This window comes from Podarcis tiliguerta (genome assembly GCF_965153285.1).
Source record: "Podarcis tiliguerta genome assembly, chromosome: 10".
Lineage (NCBI taxonomy): Eukaryota > Metazoa > Chordata > Lepidosauria > Squamata > Lacertidae > Podarcis > Podarcis tiliguerta.
Window position 1 is genome coordinate 58,478,448 of NC_139543.1, and position 14,986 is coordinate 58,493,433.

At 44.7% G+C, this 14,986-nt stretch overlaps 1 protein-coding gene across 2 annotated transcripts in view; it reads left to right on the forward strand.

Moving 5' to 3' along the window:
• The window catches only part of PTPRO (protein tyrosine phosphatase receptor type O), a 129,175-nt gene that overhangs the window by 113,113 nt on the left and 1,076 nt on the right, over positions 1–14,986 (forward strand). For both annotated transcript variants that reach the window (XM_083401843.1, XM_083401844.1), the window contains 6 exons: positions 2,016–2,092; positions 3,598–3,732; positions 5,520–5,642; positions 6,422–6,576; positions 8,216–8,351; positions 13,797–13,915. In XM_083401843.1, the coding sequence (XP_083257969.1) occupies positions 2,016–2,092; positions 3,598–3,732; positions 5,520–5,642; positions 6,422–6,576; positions 8,216–8,351; positions 13,797–13,901 (731 nt within the window). In that variant the 3' untranslated portion in view covers positions 13,902–13,915. The remainder of the gene's footprint in view (positions 1–2,015; positions 2,093–3,597; positions 3,733–5,519; positions 5,643–6,421; positions 6,577–8,215; positions 8,352–13,796; positions 13,916–14,986) is intronic.

Consider the following 14,986-nt stretch of genomic DNA (forward strand, 5'->3'; position numbering starts at 1 on the left):
ATTGTGGGGATGTGCCTGTTATGGGTGCTTTGACTTGTGCACTCTAGGGTACCCGTAACACCAATTCTAACCCTTAGGAATCAGGTTGATGCATAGCAATTCTGTGACACGTTCAGGGCCTGAGGTCAACTGCTGGCAATGTCAGACACCAACTGAGACCCAGGCCCTAGAAGATGTCCTCATGCTGCTTCTCTTGCTGTTACTGCCTGTTCTCTTCCTCTGATCTAAAGGGAGAATGTGAGGAAAGGAAGGAAGCATTTTTAAGCTGACCTGAGCCCATAAACATAAATCCCATCTGAATTATCACCACAACAGCTGGTTTTCCTATATTTATTCCATTATCAGTTTATTTAACTCCTTTGGGTTGTATCCAACTAAGGTTGCTTCCAGGCTGAATTTTGCAGAAGAGAGTTCAATCAAATCCCAGAATGTTAGATTTGCACTTTTCAGTGGCTCCGTCAATCTACAGCGGCATTTCCCAGACTTGGGTCTCCAGCTGTTTGTGGACTACAAGTCCCATTATCCCCCACCACTGGTCCTGCTAGCTAGGGATAATGGGAGTTGTAGTCCAAGAACAACTGGAAACCCATGTTTGGGAAACCCTGCGCTAGAGCAACAAGTCCACCTTTTGTTTTAATAAAACAGACTTCTTGAAATATGGAGGGTTACAGGGAAATGCAAAGTGTGGGATGAACGAATGACAACTGGGATGGTGTGTCAAGACCCTGCAATCAAGTCAGGATGAGTGCAGGATTGACTGCTTATTGGCTGCTCTGGCTGCCCCACAAACAAATCAGAATGAATGCAAGGTGTGACCAGAAAGTTTGGTGAATAGTCACAGAAATCAGACAGCAAGAAATATTCCAACATACATACCTTCCAGGGCTTCAAAGTAGGCCCTCTCTGATACAATGCACCGTTGACAATGTTTGTAGAACTGTTGGAAACTTCTGGAAAAGTCCACTTTTTGTACTGCTCCAAGTTCCTTCGTCACAGCAGCTTGGATGTGTGAAATGTTGGGAAATCTGTGCCCTTTCAGTGCAGATTTCAGTTTTGGAAAAGGAAAGAAATCTGGTGGGGCCATATCGGGAGAATATGTTGGGACCACTCAGTAACGATTTCACACAGAATATGCAATTCTTCCACCACCATTTGGACGGACAGTGATTCCACAACAATAACTCATGAACTCTGTTGACATTTGCTGCCATTCTGCTCATCGACTGTCTGCTAGACTGAGGGTCATCTTTGATGGTTTGCCGCGCTTCATGGAAACACTTAAACCACTCATGCGCTATCTTTCGAGTTACAGCTTCATCTCTGTACACAATTGTGAGCATTTTGTGGGTTTCCGAAGCTGATTGTATTTTCGAATATTTCTCGCTGTTCGATTTCTGTGACCATGCACTGAACTTTTCCTATAAGCCATAAGCCAGGACAGCAAGAGGGATCACTGTGCAGTGATCCCGCTTGCTGTCCTGGCTTCTGCCTTAGCCCCATGCAGCCTATTCCGGGCAGGGGGAACCTTCCTCCTGCTGCCCTGAAGAGGCTTGGCACGGCTATCCCAGAAGCCAGAACAGCCAGAGGCTATCCCAGAAGCCAGATCCCTCTTGCTGTTCTGGCTTCTGGGATTCAGAATTTTTTCTTCTTCTTGTTTTCCTCCTCCCAAATCTAGGTGCGCCTTATGGTCTGGTGCGTCTTATAGAGCGAAAAATACGGTACTTAACCCGAGGTACCACTGTATTCAGCTATGCAACATTCCTAAGTAGTCTTAATGAGTTCCAAGGGACCCCAACTGAAGGATGTTCAGAAGTGACAGTAGTGACGGGATCGCCTTGCGCTAAAGATTACAAATTTACCAAAGCATTCATTAAACGGGCCAGCCTGCAGCCTCACTTTTTGCTCAGAATATCTGCAAATTTATGCTTCAAGCTTTCAGAGGTTTAATTAGGAGCTGTCTGGTTTGTGGCGATGCTTTAAGTTCCACCCACCTTTGAGTCTTCTTCCTTTTGCAGATGATTTCAGCCGAGTTCGATTGGTCTCAATGAATGAAGAAGAAGGTTCAGATTACATCAATGCCAACTATATCCCTGTAAGTGAACTGGACTCAAAAGCATCCAAAATATGGGGGTGAGGGTGGTGGCTTGCAAAATACCACACAGGCAAGTGCAAGAGCCAAACCTTTCAACATATTCCCCGCCCCCCTTTAATAGAGAACTTGGTTGCGTGAAAATCAATTTAAAAGTGAAACAGAACCATACCAAAATGGGGGGGGGGGGGCGTTTTCCATATGCATGACAAATTTCCTAGGAATGCAGGTGTATATATGTATTTCAATTACAAGCAGAATCCACTTTTAAAGGCTGAAATGACCCACGAACCACCTGTATAATCACGGGATTTACCGAATATTGGTGGCAGGCAGTGCTTTTCTTCGGGGGGGGGGGGGATTACACACTCAGGGGTACGCATACCCCTAAACATTTTGTGAATCTAAGTTTGGCCTCATTGAGGGGCAGTATTTCAATATGAGTAGGAAAATGAGAGTACCCCTAAACATATATTTTTTTAGAAAAAAAGCACTGGTAGCAGGTGAACTTTCAGAGAGAGGAAGGGGCCTTAAGGAGGAACAGACTGTATGAGCTTGTCAATCAAGCTTCGTACTTATTTAGATAATCTATATACCACTTAACATTTTGAGAGAGAGAAATGCTACAAGCATAGGCTTGCATTTTTGTTGTGAGGCCCGCTTGCAGTGATAAATAAAAGCCCATTCTTCACATTCTGTCCCAGACCTGCTTGATCAGGAAACGGGACCCAGGATGGAGCTGTGTAAGCGAAGCTGTGAACTGGATTTCCCAACGGCTGAGGTCACCAGAGGCAGGAAGAAGGCTCCACCTCGTGCATACTTTGACAGTGTCCCTCAATATACCTCTTTTCTTTTTCTTACACAAGGATGGAATTACATGCAGGCAACCTTACCCTGCTCCTGCCAACCTAGCAGTTCGAAAGCACATCAAAGTGCAAGTAGATAAATAGGTACTGCTCTGGTGGGAAGGTAAACGGCGTTTCTGTGCACTGCTCTGGTTCGCCAGAAGCGGCTTAGTCATGCTGGCCATATGACCCGGAAGCTGTACGCCGGCTCCCTCGGCCAATAAAGCGAGATGAGCGCTGCAACCCCAGAGTCGTCCACGACTGGACCTAATGGTCAAGGGTCCCTTTACCTAACCTTACAAGAGGGGAGTGGGCAGAAGGACTAAGGTCCCCGCCAAGATTGACTGAGGCTCTGAAGCACCATCACACACACACAAAAAATAACAATCTGTGATGGTTGTGGTCAAGACCAGTTGATAAAATGGGAAGGACAAGTGCAGTCCTAACCCAGCATGGCTCTGCGGAAGGAGAAGCCAAGCTGAGTCGAGAGCAAATGTGTGTGAAAAGTAATGGGTGGGGAAGAAATTTGAATCGGTTCCCATTTAATGGTGATTCCACCTCATTCGGTATGAGGCAGCTTCCTATGTTGTTCCTGTGCTTTTGAAAGAAATACCCCAAATCTAAAGCCAATCCAAAGGAGCCACCACACGCTTTCTCTTTCAGGGTTACAACTCTCCCCAAGAGTACATCGCCACCCAGGGGCCACTGCCAGAGACGAGGAACGACTTCTGGAAGATGGTTCTCCAGCAGAAGTCGCAAATCATCGTCATGCTCACACAATGCAATGAGAAAAGAAGGGTATGTATGTGTGGAAAATCCTCTAAGCCTCTCGAAATCTGCAGTGGATCTACATTCCCTCTTACCCAGAATTCTGTTCTCGGTTACAGTCATTCAGAATGCCGTAGTCCTCATAAATAGGGTGTAATCAAATATACATTGCCTCAAATCATGGAGGTTCTGTTTAGTCGTCACACACAGCTAATTTTTATCAATAGAACCGCACTCCGTTAATTTTACTAATATTTATTTATTTTATTTATATCCCCTCCATTCTCCCAAGAGTTCAAGGTGATGCACTTGGTGAGAACCAGTGTGGCACAGTGGTAAGAGTGTCAGACTGGGACCTGGGAGACTTACTTGGTCATGAAGCTCACTGCGGGATCTTGGGCAAGTCACTGCTTCTCTGCCTAACCTACCTCACAGGGTAATTGAGGAAGGGGAGAAGAACCATGTATGGCTCCTTTAGCTATTTTGAGAGAAAGGTGAGGTATAAATGCAATAAAACAAGCAAGCGGTCCTTCCTTGTGCCTGTTTTATCCTTAAATCAGTCCTGAGAGGAGGCTTGGATTGAGAAGCTGTAATTGGCCAAAGGCCACCTTCATATCTGAGTCAGGATTTGCTCCCTGCAGTTCCAGGTGTTGCCCAGTGCTCTAACCACTGCACCACACAGTCACTTTAAAGCCGTCTAATCTATTGACCCATCACCACATTTTGTAGAAGTGAATTCCACTGGGTTAGAGTGACGCATGGCCTGATGTGCTTCCTCTTTTTCTGTCTGAAGCCTCCTGCCGCTCAGTCTCATTGAGTGCCTTCGTTCTAGTACTACGAAATACACAGACACATATACTTTCTCCACTATCTCCAAAACCATTCATACTTCTGATGTAGGGACATCAAAGCGAATGTTAGCTTCCTGCAGCGTACAGTTTACTGACTCCCCGGGGAGCAGTTTCCTTGTTATAATAGGAAGAAGATTACATTCACATCTTATCTCCACATTATATGACATGCTTTCCCTTACGTTCCATGTGTAATCAGGTTTACAGAAAACGTACAATGAAATACAGCCCTCAGTAATCACATTGCTACATATCAGAGGTCAAACCTTTATAGGGAATAGACTCTGTGTGGTTTTTGTGTGTGTGTATGCGCACCTGTCATGCACAGTACATGGAGCTGGGTGCAGAATTCAGCTTCTAAAGATTCTTTTTTTGAAAAAACTATGTTTCTAGTCCTTAGCAGAAATTGTGTGCATATATTTTTATGCACACAGGCACACACAAAGTTGGCATCTTTCTGTTTTGAGAGGCAATAGAGTGCCTCTCTGGAGGTGAAGTCAAATTGCTACATTAGCAGCACCAAAGTGACCTATCGGGGCACAAGCCTGGGCAGTCTGTATGGGGGTCCTTGGCTGCCCAGACAACAAGACCCCCCTTTAAGCCTTGCTGATAGGGTTCAAAGGAAAGCAGAGCAATACATTTCGCACCAGCTTGGCTGCAGGAGTTGCCGGAAGGAGGCATAAAAGGTGCCATCCAACTGTCTTAGAGACTTGGCTCCAGATTTGTGTAGAGCAGGCACCCCCAAACTCGCCCCTCTAGCTGTTTTGGGACTACAACTCCCATCACCCCTAGCTAACAGGACCAGTGGTCAGGGATGATGGGAATTGTAGTCCCAAAACAGCTGGAGGGCCGAGTTTGGGGATGCCTGGTGTAGCGTTTACTCCTAAACCTTTTCTTCTTTGGATTTGGGCTTAAGCTACAACGCTTACCAAGACTTTGAAAAGACTTTGACTCTTTTTCTTCCAGGTGAAATGTGATCACTATTGGCCTTTCACGGAAGAGTTGGTTCCTTATGGGGACATCACAGTGGAGATGCTGTCCGAAGAAGAGCAATCGGATTGGGTCTTTAGGAATTTCAGAATCAACTATGTAGGTCAATGTAAAGGTTTTTTTTGTTTTTACTAATGTTGCTAGTTCTGCAAACTTTGGATCTAAATTCAAACCTCTTGTAAACACAAACCTTTTCTTAATAAAGTGTATCCATAGTGTATCCATAGCCTTGCCCCATATATCCCTGCCCAGAAATTGTGGTCTTTACATGGGGCACTGCTGAAATTACTGCATGCCCCCAAAGTGCACATAGTTTATACTAGAAACTGGGCTTTTAGTGTTGCAGCTCTAGCCCTCTGGAATAGATTGCCGGCTGAGATTAGCCATGATGTTTTAGCCACTTACTGAAGACATTTCTGTTTAAGAAGGCTTTCCTGGAGGTTTAACCCAGTCATTGATGAAATACCAACTGGGCATCTATGGGAATGGCTTTATAGATTTGCAGTCTGTAGAAATGGGTTTAATTGTTCTTGTATATTGTATTTTATTTTTCATTTTATCTCGAACACCTCTTTGAGGGCCTTAGGCTGTGAAGAGGTTTATAGATTTGGAAAATAATAATAATAAATTTGGGAATGTTTATTTTAAAGCAGTCAATCTTGAGTAGGGCCCTGGCTGGGGTTGGGGTTGGGCTGCTTTAACCCTTTACTCCTGCTGTTGCCCCAGTCTGGATTTCCAGGGACTGTGACTTTCATCGGGAGGTAAATTCCAATGGCTACCTTTCTCACCTTTCAAAACGTCCCTGGCCTGGGGTTGGTGGTCACTGATTTATAAAGGCAATGGCTGCTAAGCACCAATTTTCTTTCTCTTTTCCCCAGGCCGATGAGGTGCAGGATGTGATGCATTTTAATTACACGGCTTGGCCTGACCACGGAGTCCCTCCCACAAACGCAGCAGAAAGCATCTTGCAGTTTGTACAGATGGTCAGGCAGCAGGCAGCAAAAAGCAAAGGCCCCATGATCATACATTGCAGGTGAGCCTCTCCTCTCTGCCTAGAAGACATTAGCAAAGCAAGAGGCGGAGAAGGTTGTTGCAATGCCTTCAAAGTGCTCACAAAGATGGATGCACAATTTGTTGTTGTTAGTATTGTTATTGTTTCATTTAATTATCAGTATTGTTATTGTTTCATTTAATTTTTTTTATTAAATTAAAATTTTAAAAAACAGTTTAAAATAATTTTTTAGTGAAATTTTACATTTTTTAACATCAAAATATCATAACATATATCAAAAATACCATTCCCCAATTTCCCCCTCCCCTCCACGACTTCCCTCAGCTTCCACTTCTGGTTTTTTGGCATATTATCTCTCCCTGCTTATTGGTTATTTCTTATTCTTTAACATTTTTTAACACAAATATTACTATTCTCTTATCATTTCAACATCCTCATTCTATTTCCTACATATATTTTGTTAATTGCAAGTGTTTACTCAAACCCTGCAAATGAGTCCATTTTTTTACATTGATTCTGTAAACATGACATGAATGGTTCTCAGTCTTTCTTAAAGTCTCTATTGTCCTTGTCTTGAAGTTAATTTTGCCATTTCAGCGTATTCTATCTGTTTTCCTTGACATTCTTCTTTAGTTGGTATTTCAACACTTTTCCATCTTTGTGCTAGCAATATTCTAGCCGCAGTGGTAGCATACAGTGGTCCCTCGGGTTACAAACAGCCCTGCTTATGAATGCTTTGGGTTATGAACTCCACAAACCCAGAAGTTCCCAGGTTGTGAACTTTGCCCCTGAATATGAACGCAATCCGCTTCCAGGGACACGGAAGGCCTATGTAGGGAATGCTCACTTTGGGTTAAGAACGGACTTCCAGAATGAATTAAGTTCGTAACCCGAGGTACCACTGTACATGAAAAGGTTTTTCTTCTCTTTTGGTGAATCTTGACCTGAAATGCCTGGAAGTTTTTTTTGTTACTGTTTCATTTATGAACTGCTTCCCAGGAAACATCTGAAAGAAGCTTCACAATGGACAGCATAAAGTTAGCCCTCTGCACATAGCTGTCAACGTTTCCCTTTTTAAAAAGGAAATTCCCTTATTCCGAATAGGATTCCTCACAAGAAAAGGGAAAAGTTGACAGCCATGCCTCTGCAGCATAAGTGATCTCCTATGATGACGGTGGTGGATGTTTGCAATATGAATATTGTTTCTCAAAATGGGGCTGCATTTCAAGGACATTCTCACTTAGGGATGAGACATAAATTTGATGGGATTTACATGTGAAGGTGAACCTACGTAATATGCACTTTATTAATTTTTTTTGCAAGAATACTAGAACCGAGACACAGCCATCTTTTAAAATGTGTGCTTCTCTGAATTTTGCAATGCAGCTCTGGGTTCAAAAATGCATTGTTTTAGAGGGAAATTGATTTGCAATAATAATAATAATCCACATATTAAGCAAAATCACATAGAGGAAAAACTTGCGTAATAAATCAAATTCATTAGAACTTTTATTTGGTTTTATTTTGCAAACTGGTGTGAAAAAAAAACAAACTGACGTTGAAATGTGGGTCTTCAGACTGGATAAATGAGCAACACAGAGAAACAAAAAATGGATAGAAGTGCTCATCCCTATTCCCACTGCTCCCCTCTGTTTTGCAGTGCCGGTGTGGGACGGACGGGGACTTTTATAGCATTGGACCGACTCTTACAGCACATTCGGGACCACGAGTTTGTAGATATATTGGGGCTGGTGTCTGACATGCGGTCCTATCGGATGTCTATGGTACAGACAGAGGTAAGATTTTCAGTTGCCCCCCCCCCCCATGCATTTATTTGTTTTAGTTGCCCTGTCAATCCCAGGGGGCTTCCAGAAAGTTAAAATGACCATAACTATCACCACCACCCAAACAATTAAAACTTAGCAACATGGCAGTGCAGCATCAAAGCAATCTGCAGAAGTGAAACAAGCACAAAGCCACGTGAAGGTTTGAAAAGCCTGAGAAAGTTTTCTAAAGTCCTTGCCTGCCATTGAAATGACAACAAGATCGACACCAGGTGGTTGGTTATTTTGTAGATCAGTTGCGCTGCAGAAGGCGTGCTGGGGAGACCACACATTCAAGAAATAACAAAATAATAACAAAAACAAAAACTCCTTTTACACTAAATTACCTTATATCAATAAGTACGACCCATTCACCAGGGTACTGAGAGAGCTACATGCTGCTCTTTATATACTATACCCAATTGCTGACACAGCTTAATTACCACATCTTAACAGCACCTGCTATACTGCTTCACAGCTGTAAAACTAGGTCATGTTATTTCCTTTGGCCTTTAAAGAGATACACATCTTGTGAAACAATAATGAACCTTAATATTTAAAGAAACCATTCAACACAGGTGAGCCTCCCTGAGGAAAACATTCCACACTTGGTGCCACCACTAAGGAGTCCCTTTCTTCTGCAGCCACCTGTCCCACCTCAGGTGTGTGCCCAAAGAAGGAGCTCCACTGCATACCTTAGCATGCAGAAGAAGAGTTGTGCAGGATCACAGACCCATCTATCCAGGATTCTGTTCCCACAGTGGCCAACCAGGTGCCTCTGGGAAGCCTGGAGGCAGGGCTGGAATGGAGACGGTGTCTGCCACACTTGAGGGCAGCAGATTAGCTTAGGGAATGCAAGGCAATCCTCAAATACTTGGCCACCCTCACTCACAGCTCTGCCTGGTGCCTGCTCACTGCCTGCTTGAATGCTGCAGAAGCAGTAGGCACCATATGGACACAGCAATGCATGTGCATGGATACAAGAAGAGCCTGCTGGATCACAGGCCAATGGTCCATCTCACAGTCTCGGACTACAACTCCCATCAGCCACAGCCAGCGCAGCTTTAAGTACTGAAGTAGATCGTAAGTTGTCTAGGGCTGGTAGGCTTTATAGCCCCAAATCTCTGGAGGGCACCAGGTTGGGGGAAGGCTTGCATCACTTAAAATCATAGAGTTGTAGAGTCGGAAGGGACCCTGAGTATCATCTAGTCCAACCCCCTGCAATGCAGCTGTCCCATATGGGAAACGAACCTGCAACCTTGGCATTATCAGCACCATGCTCTAACCCACTGAGCTATCCAAGCTGAACTGTGTGGTGTGTGGAGAAGCACCTCCTTTCATCTTTCCTGAATCTCCTTCAGCTTCATTGGATGACCCCAGTTTCTGGTATTATGACAGCAAGGACAAGAGGGCGGGACTTCTCCGCTTTCCCGCACCATTCTTAAATTTAATGGCGATGTGGGTGGTGCTGTGGGTTAAACCACAGAGCCTAGGACTTGCCGATCGGAAGGTTGGAGGTTTGAATCCCTGTGACGGGGTGAGCTCCCGTTGCTTGGTTCCTGCTCCTGCCAACCTAGCAGTTTGAAAGCACTTCCAAGTGCAAGTAGATAAATAGGTACCACTCTGGGAGGAAGGTAAACGGCGTTTCTGTGCGCTGCTCTGGTTCGCCAGAAGCGGCTTAGTCATGCTGGCCACATGACTCGGAAGCTGTATGCTGGCTCCCTCGGCCAATAAAGTGAGATGAACGCCGCAACCCCAGAGTCGTCTGCGACTGGACCTAATGGTCAGGGGTCCCTTTACCTTTACCTAGCATGCCCTCCCCCTTACACTCCTTTTTCCTAAGGAGCGTTCAATATTGTAACCTTTTTTCACTGGAGAGTTGTTCCAACCCCTTGATTATTTTGATCGCCACAATTTGTTTTGCCCCTTTTCCAATTCAGTGATATCCTTTCTCGTTGAGGTGTAGTGACCAGAACCGTACACGGTTTATTTTATTCTCAAACCCTTTGCTTAATGATCGATAACATGGGCAAGTTCATGCAGATATGAGCAGTTTTGCAGGGGTCCCAGTCTCAAGCTCTTGAGGTCTTTAAAGGTCAAGATGTGCACTCTGCATTGAGCCCGGAAACAAATTAGGAGCCAATGTGGTTGGCCTAATGTGATCACAACATCTAGTCCCAGTTAACAGCCTCAAACTTAGGGATGGGGAAAATTGGATTGATTTCACATTTAAAAGGCAAGTCTACCCAATTCGCTTTCTAGAAACCATACGCAAACGAAAGCACAGCCATCTTGTGAAATTCACTCATCTCTGAATGTTGCGATGCAGTCCTCCAGTCAAATGATATGTACGAAAATTCAACTTATTGAAGTGTGCCTAAAGGGGCATTAGTGAAAACAGCATACCATAATGTTTGGCATTAGGGAAAATTGTTTTACAAAACTGCAAAGAAAACAATTGTATAATTGGAGGAATTTGAACTGAAGCACTGACAAATTTTCCTGAAGACTCTTAAAAATAATAATCACAAAGAAATGTAGAGAACTGAATTTGAGAATGGTAAAATGAGAACCAAAGAGAAAACTAAACTGACAGATTTCCGCATCCCTGGTGTGTATAAAATCAGGCCTTTCTGACACACTGTACCTCTCTGTGGAGCAGATCAGGGTACTGTCAGGTGAGCTGCTGTTCCTCCCCCCCCCCCTTATCTATGCCACCCACTTGTTTGCATAGTGGCACTCAATTAGCTTTCCTCCAAAGTGCCCACGCACTAGTGACTGCCAGCTTCTGTGCAGTTTCCGAGTTCCTGCTGTTTGCCAGCTGGCCTCTCCTCCTGTTCCATTGGCAGAGCATCACTGCATCCCCCCTCTCTGTCTCTCATGCACAAACACAGCAGACAGCAGGGCTTTGTAATGCTTCAGCAAACCGGATCTGGATTAAAGAACACCCCAAACTCGTGCCAGTATTTAACACTCAGGAGCAGGATATGATGAACTAGTTGCCAGGGGCTGGAGTGTCCAGGGAAGCGGGGAGGGAGTCAGCAAGCAAAGGAGAAGCCACAAGATTTAATCCCCTATATAGTCTTGGGATATAGGACCGTAAATGTGGTCCTCCAAGCCTCTCTGTCTGGCCCTTGCGTCCTTTGCCAATACTACCCTGGGTTATCCTTGATTGCTTTTACCTGGGAAGCATCCTTGAGCTCCCACAATGCCTTTGAAATGAAACTGCTTTCATCCTGTCCTTTCAATTCTGAGCTTGCTGGCCCAACCTCTGAAGTAAGCAGGTTGACCCACCTGCCCATGCCACCTGCTCCTGAGCTATTTGGTTCAGCAGATCTGAATGCTTCACTCCACCTCTGTTCCCTCAAAATAATAATAATAATAATAATAATAATAATAATTTATTACTTGTACTAAATCCTTTTGATTGGGTTGCCGTAGCCACTCTGGGCGGCTTCCAACAGAATATAATGGATCAAAATGAAACATTAAAAGCTTCCTGATACAGGGCTGCCTTCAGATATCTATGGAAAGTCATATAATCAGTGCTTCTTTCCCTGGAAAAATAGGTGCCAGTGCTCACCATGAAGTTGTTACAGTAAGTGCCACGCTTTTTAACAACAACAAAAAATCAGTGCCAGTACTGAGTATCTCCTGAAAAAAAGCACTGTGTATAATTATTTATCTCTTTGACATCTGATGGGAGGCCAGTGTACAGTGCAGCTGCAACTACCGAGAAGGCCCTTTGCCCGGTTCCATGTAACCTCACTTCTTACAGTGAGGGAACTGCCAGAAGGTCCTGGAGCTGGATCTCTGTGTCCAGGCTGAATGATGGGGATGGAGATGCTCCTTCAGGTATACAAGACTGAGACTCTGTAGGGCTCTGTAGGGAACCAACACATGGAAGTGGGCTTGGAAATGGGAGCCAATGTAGATCCTTTAGGACTGGTTTTATACGGTACCAGTGGCCACTCCCAGTCCAGCTACCTCATTCCGGATGAGTTGTAGTTTCTGAGTCACCTTCAAAGGTAACCCCATGTAGACAGCATTGCAGTAACCCAAGTGGGAGATAACCAGAGCTGGTAGACAATTGTCCTGGACACGGAATAAACTTGTACATTTCTGAGCACAATTCAAAGTGTTGGTGTTGACCTTTAAAGCCCTAAACGGCCTCGGCCCAGTATACCTGAAGGAGCATCTCCACCCCCAACATTTTGCTCGGACGCTGAGGTCCAGCGCTGAGGGCCTTCTGGTGGTTCCCTCACTGCGAGAAGTTAAGCTACAGGGAACCAGGCAGAGGGCCTTCTCGGTAGTGGCGCCCGCCCTGTGGAACGCCCTCCCATCAGATGTCAAAGAGATAAACAACTACCTGACATTTAGAAGACATCTGAAGGCAGCCCTGTTCAGGGAAGTTTTTAATGTGTGATATTTTAATGTATTTTTAATCTTTGTTGGAAGCTGCCCAGAGTGGCTGGGGAGACCCAGCCAGTTGGGCAGGGTAAAAATAATAAATTATTATTATTATTATGCCCCTCCATGGACAGCTGTAAGTGATAGAAGCTTCAGGTAGTGAGAATCCCACTGAAACTCCTATGCAGGGGGAAAGTTTTGCCTAAAACTCTCCCCACAAAGCATATTTCTGATCGTGTGCCTCTCTCGCCACACCACAGATGCCCTTTAAATAACCAAACCTGAGCATGCTTTCTGGTTTGGCGCTTCCAGGGAAGAACAATTCTGCCTCTTTTAGTTGTCCCTCCATCGGTTCATTTCCGAAAGCGAGTTGATCCGAGGGAGGGGAAATACTTCTGTTAACGGCCACTAGATGTCAGTGCGCTTTAAGGAGCTGGAAGCCAACCAGCCTTGGGAGGGTTGTGAATGTTTCCGCAGAAAACTTGAAACCACACTGTGCTCACCTGGTCTCAGGTTACCTTCTGAAGTGGAAAATGAATTGGTTATGCTCACCGCATCGCTCTCAAGCCTTCTGGGTGAGGCGAAGGCCAATGCTGCGTGCAGATAGGAAAAAACTGGAAGCCTGCTGGAGTCTCTTAGACCCTGACAAGGCTGGTCACCGAACCTGAAACGCTCAAACTAAACCTGCCACAAAAGTCATGAGAAGGGATATAGAATATAACCAGTTCAGACCCCAGGACCAGTCTTGACAGAGCAACGAATTATATGAAAAGATCCTCCGAATGTTCAGAGCAGTTCCCCATCCTTTATGCTGTCCATATAACATAGATTTTTATTTTATTTTTTGCTCCCAACTGTCCCAGGGAAGCTGATGTCATTTCTGGAATCCACCAGGATCAAGAAGACTGCTTTTGGCACATGCGTAATGGATGTGGGTGGCTGGGTTCATAAACCAGATCCCACTGGATGTGATAGACTGCCTTTTGGTCTCTCTCTCTCTCTCTGCAGGAACAATACATTTTTATTCACCAGTGTGTGCAATTAATGTGGCTAAAGAAAAAGAAGCAGTTCTGCATCAGCGACGTTATATATGAGAATGTCAGCAAGTCATAATTCCAGGCCAGGCGGTGAGTCCGAGGAGCTTTCTTTGGCTTTCATGCTTGAGTTTTGACTGCTCGCTCAGGAGCAGCTGCTGTCATAAATATTAAAGCCCCAGCCTTTTTATTTATTGCAAGGACTGTGCCTCGAAGCCAGATACTCCCATCCAGCTAGCATACGGCAAACGGGTTCTGCACATGGAGTGCTGGCTTGATGGGTCCTACCTGTGCTTGCAATGCAAGAGGCTCAGCCGCCAGAGCTGCCCATTCACAGCCAGGTTTAGAAATAAATGGTAGTGCCAAACGTAACTGCTTGGGAGGAGATGCAGAGCTGGATTTCAACCAGTTGTGGTTGGTATCCATTGGGCAGGGTGCAAGGCAGGAGGCCAACAGCAGGTGGAGCTAGAGCCGTTAGGCTGTATGCAGCAAAATAGAATCAGTAACACAAGGATTTCTGCTTGCACTATGTGTCCCTCTGCTCTGCAGTAAGGGAGCATTAATAATACTTAATTATCTACACACACACACACACACACACACACACATTAATGTGCAAGTTGCTAAGCCCCTAAGGCTAAAAATGAAGCTTCTTTGCTCTTTGGGGCTGGGGGGGGGATATTTTTTTTTCCCTTTATTCCCCCCCCCCAAAAAAAAATAAGTGTGTCCTATGGGCCGGTGCACCCTATAGGGCGAAAAATACGGTATTTCTGGGCCTTGTTTGGTTCCGGGTGTGATCCTGCAATAAAGAAAGAAAAAGAGAAGTAACCTTACACTTTCACCATCACCACAAAAGGGAGCATATGGTTTTTTTGTGGTGTGTTTGTGTGTGTGTGTTTTCGCCTGCTAGGTGGAGGTCTGAGCATTGCCAGCTTGTTCTTCTGTGAAATTGGTATTTTGTTATACCCGCGGCCGTTTCTTAGATTTCCAAATTTCTTTCGTTCATTTGTGAACCGCTTCCCACAAAGCACCCCAAAGCGAAAACATGAACCACAAGAGCATAAATAAAATACAATCTCCATGTTGCCCAAGTTAAATTATAGACAATCAGTGCAAAAGCATTTCACTGATTTGATGACCCTGCTATAATATTTGCTCATTTGA